This window comes from Otolemur garnettii, unplaced genomic scaffold (assembly GCF_000181295.1).
Source record: "Otolemur garnettii isolate 467f Iridium unplaced genomic scaffold, OtoGar3 scaffold00011, whole genome shotgun sequence".
Lineage (NCBI taxonomy): Eukaryota > Metazoa > Chordata > Mammalia > Primates > Galagidae > Otolemur > Otolemur garnettii.
The window spans coordinates 26,574,564-26,591,357 of NW_003852406.1; the positions used below are offsets into that span (position 1 = coordinate 26,574,564).

The following is a 16,794-nucleotide window of genomic DNA, read 5'->3' on the forward strand; positions in this document are numbered from 1 at the left end:
TTTTTTTTTTTTTTTTTTTTTTTGAGACAGTTTCACTTTGTCACCCTCCTTGGAGTGCCATGGAGTCATAGCTTACAGCAACCTCAAACTCTTGGGTTCAGGTGATTCTCTTGTCCCCGTCTCCCAAGTAGCTGGGGCTAAAGATGCCTGCTACAACACCCAGTTGTTTTTAGAGATGGGGTCTCCCTCTGGTTTAGGTTGGTTTCAAACCTGTGAGCTCACGCAATCCACCCCCCTCAGCCTCCCACAGTAGTAGGATTATAGGCGTGGGCCACTCTGCCCGGCTAAGGATCTAGTTTTTAATTAGCTTCTGTTGTTTACTTCGGGCGGGGGTGGTGGAACTAACAAGAGATTTGGGGTATTAGAGCCCCCCTCAATGGGGCCTTGGCCCCATATACCGAGAGTGGTGGGTTCGAACTCGGCCCCAGGCCAAACTGCAAACAAAAAAAAAGCCGAGCGTTCTGTTGTCCCAGTTACTTGGGAGGCTGAGCCAGGAGACTCACCTAAGCCCAGGAGTTGGAGGTTGCTGTGAGCTGTGACGCCACAGCACTCTACCGAAGGCGATAAAGTGACACTCGCGTGTCTCTTAAAAAAAAAAAAAGAGAGAGAGATCCCTCAAGCCACGCCGTCATAGCCTAGTCTCAAGGGGAGCCAGAGGCAAATGGCTAGAGGCACAGTCACAGCTCTGGAAGGGGCTGTGCCACGACAGCGCTTGCCCAGGCGTAGAGACCGCGTTCCATGTCAGGGGCGCTGCGCGGTCTGGGGAAGCCCTAGCTACCCCACCGTAGCCGTGCTGAATAGGGAGTGGTATCCGGACTGATAACCTGCACCGGCTGCGAGTTCCTAGCCCTCGCGTGGCGTAGGGGCAATTAGGGGCCGAGCCGGCCTGCTCCGCTGTATGACGCGCAGCAGCCGGGGGCGGGGATGCCACCCCAGGACCCGGCAGGCTGCGCACGCTCACAAAGTGAGGTCGCCCATAGCACCCCGACCTTGGTTTTCTCCTATGGAAAGTGGGGCCTCGTAATCCCGCCCTGACCAAACGGGGGACGACAGGTTTTGGTGACCCCAACGCTCGATGCCTCCGCAAAAGGGGTTCGTCAAGTGACTCAGAGAAAAGGCCAGCAGGGTACGGGGCTCGTTTGGCTGGGGTTTCTTAACTGAGAAACGATGCTGGCCGGCAGTAAGTCACGCCAAAGGTGCTCGAGGAAAAGGGGCTCGCCTCTTCCCCCAGATCCTGGCCGCTCCAAGAGACCCTACTGTCGTGGCTCGCGGGTGAAACTGCCTTGCATTGCACAGGCGAGCTCCGGCGTCTCCACCGCTTTCAAAAAACCCGCACACACCAAACGAATAACGCGACGTTTGTTTCTTTCACGCAAGCGGAGTCGCGCCAGTCTTCCGGAGCTCCAGAGCACGGACGACCTCTACCGTCTCTAGCGCCGTCGGGCCCCCAGGGAACAATGCCCGCTGTCTCCGCGCGCAAGAAGGAGTTAGTGGACATGGCTGGGTCTGGGCAGCAGAGCTGGCCGAGCCCCACGGCTGTGTGGGGGCTCCACCTTCCGGCTCCAAGTGTCCAGCTGGGCCGAGAAGCGCACCTGCCTGGTCCGGGAGCCTACGTGCGTCGCGACACGGCAAGGGGCTGGCCGCACCGAGGATGTCCGCTCGACTATCTCGGAACTAGTCTACACAGCCGCCGAACCAACCGGAGCGGAGAGGACTGGCGCTCTAGAGCCTTCGAGTCGCGGGCTAGAGCGGCCAGGCCCCAGAACCAGGCCGCGCCAGGGCTAGCTACGGCTGCGTCACGCGAGGGGGCGGGGCCGCCACGGGCGGAGGCCGGAGCCGGAAGCGGAAGAGGCGCTCGGAGTGGGGAGTGGGGCCTAGCAGCCGCCGGAGCCTGGGAGACGGTGAGTGAGGGCCGGGACCCGCGACGGCGGCGGCGGCGGCGGCGGCTGGGGGTGAGTTGGCGGGGCGGACGCGATGGTGTCGTCCTCAGGCTCCCAGTTCGGCCTTAGCCTACTTCCAATCTTTCTCCTCTTTGGCATACCTCAGGCTGCGGCCCCGACCTCTCACCCCTGACCCGCCACTTCTCCCTCGGAGGGCGGTCACTGCAGACCCCGACCTCTTGGTCCCGCGGTGTTGAAGGCGGGGCCCAAGCAGTTTCTGAGGCGCCGTCAAGGGCCCAGTTTCGGCCTTGCGCCTACCTGCTGATTAGGGTTGGGATCTGAAGTAGGATAGCCAGAAAGGGCCTTCAGACTCTTCCCTACCCTCGGCTCGAGGCTTGGTCTGCAGGCTCTTCCACCCCGCGCGAGCTGGAGTTTGATTCTGGCCTAGTCTGGCCTTCTCCCTGCCCCGGGTCTGCCCCGGGTCTCCCCTCAGTGCCACTGGTGGCGGTTACGGGGGATGGGACTCAGATGGCTGGTACCCAGGGTGGCAGGAAGGGACGCCAGCGAGGGTCGCAGGTCCCCTGCGTGTTTCATTGTGATGATGGAGCCGCTCCAGCCCGGGGGATGGGCCGGGCCGAGCCAAAGTGACAGTACAGATGACCAGGCTACTTCTTTCTTCAGCCCTGGAGTCTCTGTGCTTTAGTTCCGGGTGTGGGTGCGCTGGTGTGGAGCTTGGGTGGGAATCATCTGAGCCAGGCCCCCATCGAGGCGGAGTTGGTCGCCTTCCAGCTTCCCTCCTCCATGCCCTTGAAAAGGAGTGTTTCACCCGTTGGTGGTGGCGCCTTAAGAGGTGGCAGGATTGAGGTTGCAGTGGTGGGGCACTGCCAGCCAAAAATAACCATGGGGCGCTGGGGTGGCTGGAATCCAGGAGGGCAGCCGCTGACCTGGCTGGCTGCTCTTCTTGTCAGCCCAGTTCTCTGGCCAGGAACAGCAAATGAGAAGCCGGCAAGGCCTGTGCTCAAAGAAAAGTTGGCAGGCTTGCGGTGGTTTCTTTCACATTGCCTTTTTCTTCATTGTGCAGAGCAGAGCCTCCCAAAGCCTAATTGTGGCCCTTAGCTTTAAACAGCCTGTTTGCTGAGGTTTCAAAGAATCAGACAGTTCAGGGGAAGTGGGCTCTAGAGCCCTGCCTGGGAGGATGGACGTCTAGTATTTCCAACATTTTACCTGCCGAGAATGTGTTAGAGGGACGATCTTCTCTTATTGCCTTGCACATGGTACTGTATAGCTCTCATACTTGTCTTCTCCTTTGCCAGGCTAGGAGAGGTTATTTTCGTTTTCCAGACTTGATAACCCGTGAGGCCAGTAAGTGGCAGCACTTGAATTTAGTTTAGGGTTTTCTCCCAGAGCTCTCTCTTCGTGGGTTCCTTAGAAGCGACTTATAAAATGTCCTTAAGACACTTTACAGAGCCTTGAGGTATTAACCTGGAACTTTTTAATGTTAATGGAAAGCTGTCTTTTGTATTTCTGTGGGCATAAACCTGTGCCAGGCATTTGATTTACAGGAGAGACATATTTAATCCTTTAGAGCCTTGTAAGAGATTATTAGTCTCTTGTCACAAGAGGAAATGGAAGGTCAAGAGTAGTTTTATAACTTGCCCAAAGGCACACCTCTAGAAGTGGCATTGCCACGATTCAGGTTGACATTTCTCTGACTCTGAAGCTGTGCTTTTTCCACTCATGTGAACGTGGATCTTCTAGGTCCTAGGACTTTACCTGATGTGGGCTAGAACACATCCTCTAGCTCTGATGCTTTGTCTGTTTAGTGAGGATGGACAGGACCACATTTGCCTGTGGGAGGGTGTATGTGCTCACCAGTGGAGCATCTTCTGGTTCAATTAGTGAGATGTGAGACAGGCCATAGCTTGGGCACCTGACCCAGGGTAATTGCAGGAAAATAGTGAAACATTAAGTTTGCTGATCATCAAAACAACCAATCTGAGCTCTTGGGGAAGTGTTGTGATTTTACCTAGTGTTTATCTCCAAGGATTTCACAGGCTGACAGAGTGGTAGCTAGTGAGGAGACTGAGGGCATGACTTTTTCTAATCATGGAGAAGTGCCTCTGGGTTTGGTGGGGTAAGCCTTACTGTCCTGTTCCTTCCTTCATAGGGATCCATTCTGTGCTGTTTTTCTCTTGACAGACCTAGCTGATAAGATGGGGGAGCCTTAATGAAGGTCATCCAAAATGTGCTTGGTAGGCTGGGCGTGGTGGCTCACTCCTGTGATCCTAGTACTCTGGGAGGTTGAGGCAGGTGGATTGCTTGAGTTCATGAGTTCGAGACCAGCCTGAGCAAACATGAGACCCCATCTCTACTCAATATAGAAAAACTGAGGCAAGAAGATCTTTTGAGCCCAAGAGTTGGAGGTTGCTGTGAGTTATGATGCCAGGGCACTCTACCCAGGGTGACAGCTTGAAACTCTGTCTCAAAAACAAACAAACAAATGTGTTTGGTTAGCCAACCCAGGCCTGAGTGTGACTAGAGATCAGCTATAGCCGAGTGAAAGGTTGGAAAGAAGGTGTGGGGGTGGTCTCTGGCCCAGCCTTTCCATGGAGACAGTGTCAGGAGTTTGGTTGTAAGTGGAGCAGGGAGCTGTTTTCACATAGCTAACTTTCTCAGCTGGTGACTGATCCAGTCTGGCAATTTCCTGTGGTGGCTCTAAGTTCTCACTGAACAGGCATAGTGAGTGGGGGGCTCTTTTGGCCTGCCAGGCTAGTTCTGAGATGGGCATAGAAGAAGGTACTGAAGCAGGGGAGCTAGAAGAGGGACAGTAATAGTACGATTGGATAAAGGTGAGGCACCTGGCCTGGTACTGCAGGTGGTCAGAAGGGTGCTTAGTGGGCCTTGGACAAGAAACTTGGGTATTCTGAGGACTCTGAAGTCCTCACTGGTGTGGTGAGACCAAGTAGGAACCAGCAAGTCCTGGACAGAGCCCCACCCACATTTACTTGGGTAGACCTTCAGGTGGACGGAGAATATTTATGAGATGCTGTGTGCCTCTTCCTCCAAGGGCTGGTCTTTGCATTTCTGCTGTGGCTCCTTATACTGACTTATAGTCCTTACTCCCTTCAGTGGAGTCCCATTCAGGGCCTAAACCAGGCAACTTTCAGCTTCTCAAACTGGAGGGCTCTGACCCCACACTCCCACGTGTTGGCTCCATGCCAGCAGCCCTTTGGCCTCTGGTTTTACAGAGCAATTGCTTCATGGAACCCCCTTAAGGCAGGAGAGAATAGAACATAGGCGGCTCCCTTGTCTCCCTGTCTTTAGTCTCCCTATGACAGTGCCCATGATCTCCACTTTGAGTCCCTGCCTCACCACCTGGGCCCTGGCTCACCCATTTCCTGAGTGCTCAGGCCACTAGGCCAGTAGTGCTTTCCTGGGAGGCTGCTGTTTATTCACTGGCAGAGAAGGGTGTTACCCATTGTCCACTGTTTGACCAGTGTGACCTCAGAGTTCTTCTTCACTTCATAAACCCCTGGGAGGGGCTGCCCCCAAATAGAACAATGGGCCTCTTCTTTAGGAGCAAGTGGGCTGCCCCACGCAGCCTCGTGGCTGGAGGTGGCTGGCTATGTATTTAGCAGGGCTTTTTATTTCTCTTGCCCTAGATGCATCACTGTAAGCGATACCGCTCCCCTGAGCCAGACCCATACCTGAGCTACCGATGGAAGAGGAGGAGATCTTACAGTCGGGAACACGAAGGGAGACTACGATACCCATCCCGAAGGGAGCCTCCCCCCCGGAGGTCTCGGTCCAGAAGGTGAGAAGGAACTAAGTAGGAAGCAAGGGCTCCTTCCCTCAGGGGGACTAGCCAGATAAGACTCCTTGAGGTGACTCTGCCCTTGCCCAGCTGCCCTGGATCCTTGCCTTGTTCTATTGGGGCTCCTTCCCTAATCTCACCTGTACGCCCTGGCCTCAGCAGTAGCCACTATCCATGCTGCCTTTTCTTTCTCTGTCCTGGAGTGTCCTTTCTCTCCTTTTCCCTATATATGCCCCTGTTTTCTAGGCCAGCATCTCCCCTGCTAGTCTTTTGAACCTTCCTCAGTGAAGATTAGGAACATAACCTTACCCCTAGAAAGGTTGTTCCTTGGTCTTATTTCAGCCTGTAAGCCAAAGTTACAGTCACAGCAGGCCACAGTGAACTCCTCTGTGCTTACAACTCCCCTGCCCCCATGTGTTTTCCTTCCGTAGCAACTGAAGAATGCCATCATGAGCCATGTCTCTGGTGGACAACCCCTGTACCTTTGCATCTTGCCCTTTCCTGCCCACCTGTCACCAGTCTGAATGCTTCTTCATCAGGCACTCTCTGTGAGTCCTTTTCAGGGGTCCTAACACAGACCTCTACCAGGCCATCTGACCAGTGTCCCCAACTCCTTTTTGGCAGTCATGACCGCCTACCCTACCAGAGGAGATACCGGGAGCGCCGTGACAGTGATACTTACCGCCGTGACAGTGATACTTACCACCGTGACAGTGATACCTACCGGTGTGAAGAGCGGAGCCCATCCTTTGGAGAGGACTGCTATGGATCTTCCCGTTCTCGTCATCGTCGGCGGTCACGGGAGAGGGGGCCATACCGGACCCGCAAGCATGCCCACCACTGCCACAAACGCCGCACCAGGTCTTGTAGCAGCGCCTCCTCGGTGAGTGGTGGCCAGAGTGTGCTGGCTGGGGCTTACCAGCCTCATCTCTTTCTAGCCTTCTCAGGCTGGCTGGTCTGGGTGAGTACTGCCAGCCTTGCGCACATGCGCTGGTGTGTGTGCATGTGTGTGTGTATGTGTCGTCTGGTCCAGGTGCAGGACTCAGCAGGGGGTTCCAGCTACTTTGTCTTCCAGCCCCTTGCCAGGGGCAGCTTTAGGGGCTCTGGCTCCGTCGCTGGCTTCCCCCATCACCCCCCAGCCTATCTCTGTCTACACACTGCTTCAGACATAGGCCACATGGTGCAAGTGGCCAGGGACATTTCTTGGGGATCCTAGTAGTGTTGCTGATATGTGGTCTGCAGCTAAATGGCATGGGCCTTCCCACCCAGAGACTGCTCCTCTGTGTAGCTGAGTGCTCTGATTGGTGTGGACAGCACCTACCTCTGCAGGCTCATCGCCACATCCCTTCCCAAAGGCCAGGAGGCTTTTGTGTCCCACAGGAGGGGAGGATCCCTTCTGACCTCCAGCCCAGCCTCTTTATGTGAGGGACAATTACAGTGAGGAGGGGCAGCTTCCTTTTTAATGGATGTGTGAAGAAATGGCTGAAAGGCCCATACCCCAGGCCACCTGGCCTTGTGGGGTGGGGCCTGGCCAGTGTTTCTAGAGAGTTGCAGGTCTCTGCTGAGACCAGGAGCCCCCCTGCACTTGGTCCCCTGGGGAAGGCAAACCAATGGTATATTTCTGAGGTGACGTGCGCTCTTCTCTTCTTCCCTCATCCCACTTCCCTGCCTCCCTTCCTCCTACTGGTCATGAAATCCCTGCGGAGCCATGGAGGGCCCAGGCATCTTCTCTGCCCAGCTGTCTTCTGTGATTTCTTTGAGTGGCCATGGATTGAGGGTTGACTCTGTGTGGGCCTGTCCAGCATGGCCTGGTGGCCTCTCTGCACACTGCCACACACTGCCACAGGACGGCACTGCAAGTCTGGCTCTGCTTCTTCTCTTTTTGGTGCCCTCTGTCGTCGTGAGGCTTGGGATAGGCCTGGATTGTGAATAGCACAGGCGCCAAGGCGAGGGCAGGAGCTGGCATGAGGCCTGTGTGGGCCATTGTGGTAGAAGGCCTGGAGGTCAACCAGCCCAGAGGATCCCAGGCTCCTTTCCTACTGGAGACTAGTGGCAGGAAGGCTGCTGACAGAAGGCCATTTCTGGTAGTGATGGTTAAGTCTGGCCAAGGAGGCCATCAGGGGCAGGTAGCAGTTGGCTCTCAGTGGCAGCTGTCAGGGATGTGCAAGGCTGCGTGGTCAGCAGAGGCAGGCGAGCACAGCTGGGCATTCTGCAGCTGAAGCCAGAGTAGCTTTCTGACCAGTCTGGATGGTCGGACCCAGGCTGGGCCAGCTGCCTTCTTGCGCCGTTCTAACTGCATCTTCAGCTCTGGCCAAAGCCACTATGGGAGGGTTCGGGAGGGGGAGACTTGGAGGAGGGAGTCAGGGCTGTGGCCACCCGGCCCCTCGGCAGCAGAGGCTGGTCGTCTTTCTGAGCGTTTGCGGCACTCCTCTCATAGATAATGTCCGAGTTTTCTTTACATACCTGTAGCTGTTTTTACTTTTCTGTTTTTGAAGTCAGTTTGTGTCTTGACGTGTCCCTTGCAATATCCCTATCGTTATATATGCTGTGTGCCTTATGAAATGCTGGGATCTGGAAAATCCAACCAACCAACCTACCGGCTCCTCACCGTCTCCACCTCTGCCTTTGACTGACACCTCAATCTGTCAATCGGAACCGCCTACCATGCGATTGGTCGGATGGCGTTTCGGGGGGCGGTGCATGCAGAGAAGCCAACAGAGCAGTAAGCGCAGCAGCCGGAGTGTGGAAGATGACAAGGAGGGCCACCTGGTGTGCCGGATCGGCGATTGGCTCCAAGAGCGATGTACAGCCACCTTTCGTAAAACTTTACCTCTCTACTTTCTACCCCCCTTGTTAGACAAGACCTCTCCTGCCTGGAGGGGCCTCTAGTGCTCGTGGTGCCTTAGTGGGGCCACCAGTAATTGCCTGAATGACGCAGACGCTAGCAACTTCTGTTTTTAAGAGTGTAGCAGTGAGAGAGAAACCTTTTTTGTTTTTGAGAATTTGAATGCTGTGAACTTGCAGGAGCTGCCGACCCCCTGCCCTCCAGACTTTTATGCCCAACTTCTTTTCTCTCCTAGATGAGATCGTGGGGAACCTGGGCGAAGGCACCTTTGGCAAGGTGGTAGAGTGCTTGGATCATGCCAGGTGAGGGCTGGGACAGTACTGGCTCTGGATGTGATCTTCCTGGGATGAGCTAGCCTGCGGTTCTTGAGGGTGGTGGCTGTCAGACCTTAACTTTTTTCTTTTTGAAGGATAGCACCAAAGTAGGGTTCTGACCTGTACATGTTGGGGTTTTGCTGACCCACTGAAAATAAGGAGAAAATCTTGGGTTTTTGCAGGCATGTGGCATCCTACTCAAGAACTGCTGATAAGTTGAGTGGCTCTGCCCCAGTTTCTCTACTTCTCAAGACTGTGGTGGTGGATATTGGAACAGGGCTAGGGTCCTGGCTCCCCTGTGCTGGGAGTCACTTCTTGTGATCTCTTTTAGGTTCTTGGCTTGGCAAGGGGTTGAGAGTGCTGCTAAGCCCAGCCCAAGCAAGAGCTCTCATCCTCTGAGGGTCTGCATGAGAGGCCAGGAGGGTCCCACTTGAGAGAAACAAGACCCTGGGTTTTCTCACCAAGCAGGCCACTGCCTCTCCAGTGTGGCTAGGGTAGGGTAGTGTGTGGTCCCTGCTGAGTGTGCCTAGGAAGAGTGGGGTATGCCTGTGTGTGTCCTGCTGCTGGGGCCACCCTGCTCCCTCCAAGGCCTAACAGTGCAACATTTTGTGCCCTTAGCATTCCTCAGACTAGAACCTTTGCTTCCTCCTGTAGTTCTGGGTGGGGAGAAACCACCTCCCGGGAGCCAGCTGCCTCCCTGCTGTAGTGGTTCTTTAACTGGTTTGGCACTTTAGCTACAAAATGCTAGTGTCCTCATTTGAGCCTGGTGCCACCCATATATGGCCCTGATTTTAAATCCTGCTTAGGATTTGCCTGAATCCACTTGATGGTGGAGCTGGGTACCACTGTACTGTAGTGCTCCCACATTAGAATGGTGATCAGAGAGGACAGTCACACCCAGGTGTCCACCCATCCTTGTACAAGATAAGGCAGCAGCAGTGCTTGAGAGGAAGCTTCCCTTTACTCCCAGTTCCCATTTAAATATCCCTTGGACCCAGTATGGCTTAAGAGGTTAGGGCTGGTACCAATGGGTGGAGGACATGTATAGATTGGATGGTGACCAGGTGAAGATGTGGCAGGTGAGAGCTGAGATTCAAGCCACTCTTGAGTAGCTAGAGGAAAAATGAGCCTCTGAAGTCACTAGGGGGCAGGCACAGGATCCAGGGAATTTTTAAGGAATTCAAATGGAGTCAGGGCCAGTGAGGGTTGTTATGCAGAGTTCACCTCACTAAAAGGAAGAGCCTTATTCTCAGAGCCATACCAAGGGCCTGCCTTTGGAAGTGGTAAGTTCCCCGTGTTGGGATTGGAGTGCCATGGAGGGAACCCATTCTGTAGGAGGCTGAAGGATGAAGCTTTCCTTTGAGGGCCTTTCTTGCTCTGAGAATCTAGGAAAATGGGATAGGGAGAGAATATTCTCTAGAAGATGCTTTGTTCTGCATCCCATGAGGCTTTCTCCTGAGGCACCAAGGCCAGCCTCCCTGCGGTCTCAGAGGACATTGCTTTGTGGGCCACAGCTGCCACATTCCAGTTCCCCACTGAGCATCTGAACCCTGGCTATCCTGGCTGGCAGCAGAGCCTCTGCAGCAGGTTTCCTTCTCTGCACATGTCCTGCAGATGGCCCACTGGGATGGTGTTGGGGGTATGCAATACAGTGCAGGGACTGTTACCATCTTTGGACACTTAAGGGTTCCTGGCACTCTGAGGTTACTGATAGATGCGATGGCAGGTAGGTGGGCCTGGAGAGGGGTGTGGTAAAGAGAGTAGCCCTGGACTTCACAGTGAGAGAAGCCTGTTGCTGGCACCTCTCATCAGACCTTGACTTCATCCTGGAACCCCCACTTCAGGGGAAGCTGTTTGCTCAGACTTGCAGAGGACATGCTCAGGAAGCTCAGGTGGAAGGATCTTGGGTGGAGTAGCATGGCTGCGGTAGGGACCTACTGGCCTAAAGGTTAGGTTACTATGTGACTCTTGGGCTGGTGCTGGTGATCAGGATTAGCCTCGGCTGCTCTGTGCACACTCTCCCCTGGGAGCTGGCAGTGGCTGAGAACACAAAAGCCTATGGCTGGCACGGAGGCCAAAGAGCATTAATTCACAAATGCCAGGGGGCTTGCTGTTGGGTGGAAAAAAAGTCTGGTATTGCATGGGGCAGGCCGGGCATCAAGTATCTCCTTTTTCCAGTACAGGCCGTTCCCAGAGCAGTGTTTGGTGGGAGTTGCTGGTTTGGGGTGGAGGGTGGGAGAAGGGCTGGGCAGCTGCTGACAAGACCCTCTGCTTCCTTCCTGGGTACCAGAGGGAAGTCTCAGGTTGCCCTGAAGATCATCCGCAACGTGGGAAAGTACCGGGAGGCTGCCCGGCTAGAAATCAATGTTCTCAAAAAAATCAAGGAGAAGGACAAAGAGAATAAGTTGTGAGTGTCTGCAAGGAGTGGGAGGGAAGCTTTCAGTGGAAAGAGTCTACCCCAGCTCTAACTGCTTGGACCCCCCAGCAGCTTAGCAGTTCCCATCACCTGCTTGGCACTGTGCCTTCTCCCCACACTCAGAGAGCCAGCGGGCTCTGGCAAGGAAGCATTGCCAGAAGGAGCCTTTGGACTTCTAGGCTGTACCTCACCTGGCGCTGTGTTCTGAGTGGGGCCTCCCAGCCCTACATTTGTGAAGTAGGGGACCTCTCTGGGTTGTGGTGGGCACATGGCACTCTGCAGGGCTCTCACATAATGGGAGGCGTGCAAAGGAGGGCCTTCATTGGCCAGCACGCTGAGCCCTTTCTTCCAAGGACTGTGCTGAGCCTGGGCAGATAGATGAATCCAGCACAGACCCTCAGTAGTGTGAGTTGAAAAAAGCAATACTGGTCCTGTGGCATGTTCTGGCACTATTCCATCTCTTTCTTAGGAACTCCTATCCCTGTCATAAATCGGGGGAGCTTAGACCTGAACCCTGTCCCCCTGCTCCACTCCTATGCAGGAAGTTCATTCCTTGCCTAGATAGAGCTCATCTGGGTGATGGCTGGTGGGGAGATGTGTTCTTTGCTTTTTTTTTTTTTTTTTTTGAGACAGAGTCTCACTTTCTCACCCTTTCAGTAGAGTGCCGTAGCATCATAGCTCACAGCAACCTCAAAACTCTTGGGCTCAAGCGATTGATTCTCTTGTCTCAGCCTCCCAAGTAGCTGGGACTACAGGCACCCTTGACAACCCCCGGCTATATTTAGAGGTGGCTTCTCTCTCTTGCTCTGGCTGGTCTCAAACCTGTGAGCTCAGGCAATCCACCCACCTTGGCCTCCCAGAGTGCTAGGATAACAGGCGTGAGCTACTGCACCCGGCCCTGGGAGATGTGTGCTTTCTCTGATTCTCTTTCTTCATGTGTGTATCCCGGTGTATGACCCAATGGCCTAGGAGAGAGTGGGTGCTGGCCTCACCTGAGGGGGTTGTGAGACAGACCCCTAGCACAGAGCCTGAGCCCCATCCATCCTTCTCCCTCAGCCTGTGTGTCTTGATGTCTGACTGGTTCAACTTCCACGGTCACATGTGCATCGCCTTTGAGCTTCTGGGCAAGAACACCTTTGAGTTCCTGAAGGAGAATAACTTCCAGCCTTACCCCCTACCACATGTGCGGCACATGGCCTACCAGCTCTGCCATGCCCTTAGATGTAAGTGTCTACCTTCACCTGGAGCATGGGGCAGCCACACCCCACAGTCATCTGGTAACCTTGCTCTCCACTGGCTCTGGCACATTGGTAACCATTCTGCTGGGCCTGAGAGATACCAGAGCCCCTTTGACTGAAAGGCCTTCTGTCTTCAGGTGGCTTTCTATCTTCAGATAGGAATCTAGCCTCAGTGAGGATGGAAAGGCTAAAATCCCTTCCAGAGACTTTCTAAGGCCTGCCTCTGCCCAAGGCACTCAGGAAGAAAAAAGGAAAGAACTATTCTAGAATTGACTCAAGCTACTGACCCTGCCTCCCTACATCTTGCATAGCATAAAAAGGTAGAAGCCTGACCTGACAGATCCCACTGCATGGAGACCTCTGTCTCACCATCACTCCTCATCTGCTCACCAACCTTGAAGAGAACATTTGGTTGTACCAGTGCTCGACGCTGTAGGATCTGTGATGGTTGGAGCAGTACAGAAAGGCTCCATGGAGAGGTCAATAGACCTAGAGCCAGACTGTGCAGGATCTGGACAGGTGGAGCAGGGATGGGCATTCCAAGGAAGGAGGACAGTTTAGTGAAGGCCTAGAGCCTAGAGCATGCTGAGACTCAGCTCTAATGGAGGGGAGGCTCACACTGGGAAGTGGTGGGCCATATATTGTGAGGTTGTTGAATGCTATGTGGTAGCTGTGAGCCTGAAAGTGACAAGTACCAGGAAGTCACTGTCAGTAGGATGTGCTGGAGGGTGAGCTGCTCAGGGCTAGTGAGAAGAGAGGCAGGTCTGGGATCCTGGGTGTGTGACCCGTGCAGTCAATCAAATAGGACCCCGTGCTTGATTTAATGCTTTTCCTACCACCTTAACAGTCTTAGTAATTTTTTAAACAAGGGGCTGCATTTTCAGTTTGCTGTGGGCCTTGCAAATTGTATAGCTGGTGTTGGGGAGAGAGAACTACTCCAAGGCTGTTGCTGCAGTTTTGGTGAAATGGGAGACAGATGAGTAGGCCTGGAGAGGAGGAAGAGGGAAGTTTTTGAATGGAAAAGGTCTTCCCCCTTCTCCTAAAGTATCAGAATCCTATAAGGCCTCAAGAATGGGAACCCTTAAGAGGGAAGCCAGCAGAGAGATGAGGTCCAGCTCCCTACTCAGGTTGGGGTATCACTGCTGGCTTTGGAGGGGTCTGGCGTAGAGCTGGCAGAAGAGCCTGAGAACACAGGTTCTCAGTGCCTACTTCCCTCCTCTTCCTTTGTTCCCCAGTCTTGCACGAGAACCAGCTGACTCACACAGATTTAAAGCCAGAGAATATCCTGTTTGTGAATTCTGAGTTTGAAACCCTCTACAACGAGCACAAGGTACTGGTGGGGATGGGGGTGAGGCACTGCTCTCAAGGGGGTGGGTTACCTGCTGGTACAGACTCCTGACCTCGCTGGCCTGCCTTGCACTTCAGAGTTGCGAGGAGAAGTCAGTGAAGAACACCAGCATCCGAGTAGCTGACTTCGGTAGTGCCACCTTTGACCACGAACATCACACAACCATTGTGGCCACTCGTCACTATCGCCCACCTGAGGTGATCCTTGGTGAGTGACTGTATAGCCCTTGGGCTGGTTACAGGACAGTTTGGGGGGTGGAGTATGAACAGAAAGAGTGGCACACCTGTCAGTTGGCCACCTAGGGCAGGCAAAATGTCTTAGACCAAGTGTCATGGGACACTGAGGTTTCTAACTTGGCCTTGTCAGCCAGCCTTACTGAGAGAGGCCTTGTGCTAAATTCTGCCAGCCAGTATGGCAGCTGCCTGATGATCTCTAGGCTAGGAGCAACAAACTGGACCTTAACAGCCTTTCCCTGTCTTGGCTTTCAGAGCTGGGCTGGGCACAGCCCTGTGACGTTTGGAGTATTGGCTGTATTCTCTTCGAGTACTACCGGGGCTTCACACTGTTCCAGGTACAGTACCGCACATTGCTTCCCTAACCTGGGCATTGCTACTCTGGGTTAGGAAGCCCCATATGGCTGTGGAGAGGGATGGCTCTCAAGTGTTGTGTATACTCAGGGGAAGGTAGCAGTCTATGTAGCCTGAGCATGCAGGGAGGAGTCTCATGCTAGGAGGAGTGAGCACTCTTGGCAGGGGTACAACAGCACAAATGAAGGCATGGAGATGGCTTATTCTGGAAAGAGAGTGGAGCTAACCACAGAGAGGTGTGCAGTCATGGCCAAGTCTACCTGAAGGGCTGAGGAGTGAGCCTGGCCCTGAGATAAAAAGATGGCAAGCTGCCACCAGGTCAGAGAGGCTGGGACTGCTCTTCATTGGTTTGCATCTCCTGGGGCAGAGAGAGCACTTGCCTATCTCTCTTATTCTGTATTCTCCCTGAGGGGTCTGAGACTGGAACTGACCCCTACTTGCTCTGTCCCTGATCTTTCACAGACCCATGAAAACCGAGAGCACTTGGTAATGATGGAGAAGATCCTAGGGCCCATCCCATCACACATGATTCACCGAACCAGGTAAGGACTTCTTTCAGGACTGACATTGGAGCCTTCTTGGCTGTGTCAGCAGGGTACTGGGATTTGAATAGTCTTTGCCAGGCACTCTTGGTTCCTGAGTGCCTTCTCTGTATGCCCTGGCTTTGCTGCTGCCAGTCTATAGACTGCCACTGTCTTGGGTCTGGCCTGAGCTGCTCTTCCTTTCCTCCCACCGGAGGGTTGTCCCCCAACCACTCCCAAACTGACTCTCCCTTCCCCCACTTAATTTTCAGGAAGCAGAAATATTTCTACAAAGGGGGCCTGGTTTGGGATGAAAATAGCTCTGACGGCCGGTATGTGAAGGAGAACTGCAAACCTCTGAAGGTCAGTTTCTCAACTCATGCCAAGGAGACCCCAGGCACTGGGCATACAGCAGAGAGGCCAGGCAGCTTAAGGCTGCCTCCTCATTCAGCTCAGTAGGAGGCGGCTCCCAAGACTGCTGGGTACTGGCAGTGGGGCTTCTTGCAAACTGCTCCAGAGGGGCCCTACCCCTTCCACACAGGGTGGCTATGAATATAATTGGGGGACACCAGAAGAGCCAGATGTCAGAGACCCTGCTGCTTCTTGTCCCACCCTCTTCTCAATTTGGGGAAGAAATAGGCAGGACTGAGGTCAGGGGGAGGGAAGACCTAGCCATGGCCAGGAAGCGGAAAGCCTCTGTCAACTGCATCTGGTGCTCAGACAAGTGAATTTTGCAGAGGTGATTTCTACCCACCTGTCAGGACTTTGCATGTGGGGCAGAGGTACCAACCCAGCAAGACACCTAGTAGCCTGACCAGTTCCGAGCAAAACGTTAAACCCAGGCATGAAAGGAAAGGAGCGGCTCACTGTCCAGGAGGGTGAAGTAGAGTTCTCCAAGGAGGTATCACTGCCTCCTTGACCCAGTCCAGCAAGGCGTCCCAGAGGCAAAGGGACCTGCTGTGGCTTCCCCACAACCCTGCCATCACACTGAGGCACCTTGTGTCCCTGAGCAGAGTTACATGCTCCAAGATACTCCGGAGCACGTGCAGCTGTTTGACCTGATGAGGAAGATGTTAGAATTTGACCCTGCCCAGCGCATCACACTGGCCGAGGCACTGCTGCATCCTTTCTTTGCTGGCCTGACCCCTGAGGAGCGGTCCTTCCACAGCAGCCGCAATCCAAGCAGATGACAGGTGCAGGCCACCCTGCAAGGAGATGGAGAGTGGGACTGGGCTGTCCAGCCCCTTTTCTCCAGCCTCTACCACCGGCCCCAGGGCCAGAGCCACCCAACGAACAGTGCAATGTGAAGGAAGGCAGGAGCCTGCAGAGGAGGAGACTTGGTGCCCAGCTGCCAGAAAGCACAGATTTGACCCAAGCTATTTATATGTTGTAAAGTTATAATAAAGTGTTTCTTACTGTTTGTAACCCCTGGTACCAGTGTGTCCGTCTCCAGGCTCCTTGCCTTCTCCCCTCCCTGACCTCTTAATAAAGTCTTTCTTAGCAGTTCAGCTTGTGGAGAGATAAGTGTGAACTGGGCAAGGCCCAGAAGAGCTAGTCAGTGGAATGACCAGAAGTAGGGACATCTTTCAGCGCAGAAGAACAGTCCAGGCAAGGTGGGGCTGATGTGGCAGGCTGCTGAGCAGTCCTGTCCTAGGTGGCACCAGGTCTTTGCCTGTACCTCCCAGTCCCAAAGAACCAAGGGAAACAGCCCAGTGGAGGTAGCCAATCAGGGTCTGGTTTTCCCTGCCCTGCAACCCAACAATGGTGGTCCAGTGAGGGCATGCTGTGATGGGGGCAGGTTCCCACAGCTGAGGAGGCAGGATTTCATCAG

At 54.2% G+C, this 16,794-nt stretch overlaps 1 protein-coding gene across 1 annotated transcript; it reads left to right on the plus strand.

Moving 5' to 3' along the window:
* The first annotated feature begins 1,457 nt into the window (after positions 1–1,457).
* On the plus strand, positions 1,458–16,471 carry CLK3 (CDC like kinase 3). Its single transcript, XM_003784513.1, has 13 exons — positions 1,458–1,901; positions 5,543–5,694; positions 6,319–6,577; positions 8,401–8,497; positions 8,775–8,841; positions 11,144–11,260; positions 12,326–12,492; positions 13,743–13,837; positions 13,933–14,062; positions 14,344–14,426; positions 14,905–14,984; positions 15,236–15,326; positions 15,977–16,471. Exons 1-13 carry the CDS (start codon positions 1,458–1,460, stop codon positions 16,151–16,153), a joined length of 1,959 nt encoding a protein of 652 aa, XP_003784561.1. The 3' UTR covers positions 16,154–16,471.
* Positions 16,472–16,794: the final 323 nt, after the last annotated feature.

Coding starts and splice junctions, on each gene's coding strand:
- CLK3 (XM_003784513.1), top strand. CDS start 1,458: ATGCCCGCTGTCTCCGCGCGCAAGAAGGAGTTAGTGGACATGGCTGGG. Junction 14,985..15,235: donor CACATGATTCACCGAACCAG/GTAAGGACTTCT, acceptor CTTAATTTTCAG/GAAGCAGAAATATTTCTACA. Junction 15,327..15,976: donor AGAACTGCAAACCTCTGAAG/GTCAGTTTCTCA, acceptor GTCCCTGAGCAG/AGTTACATGCTCCAAGATAC.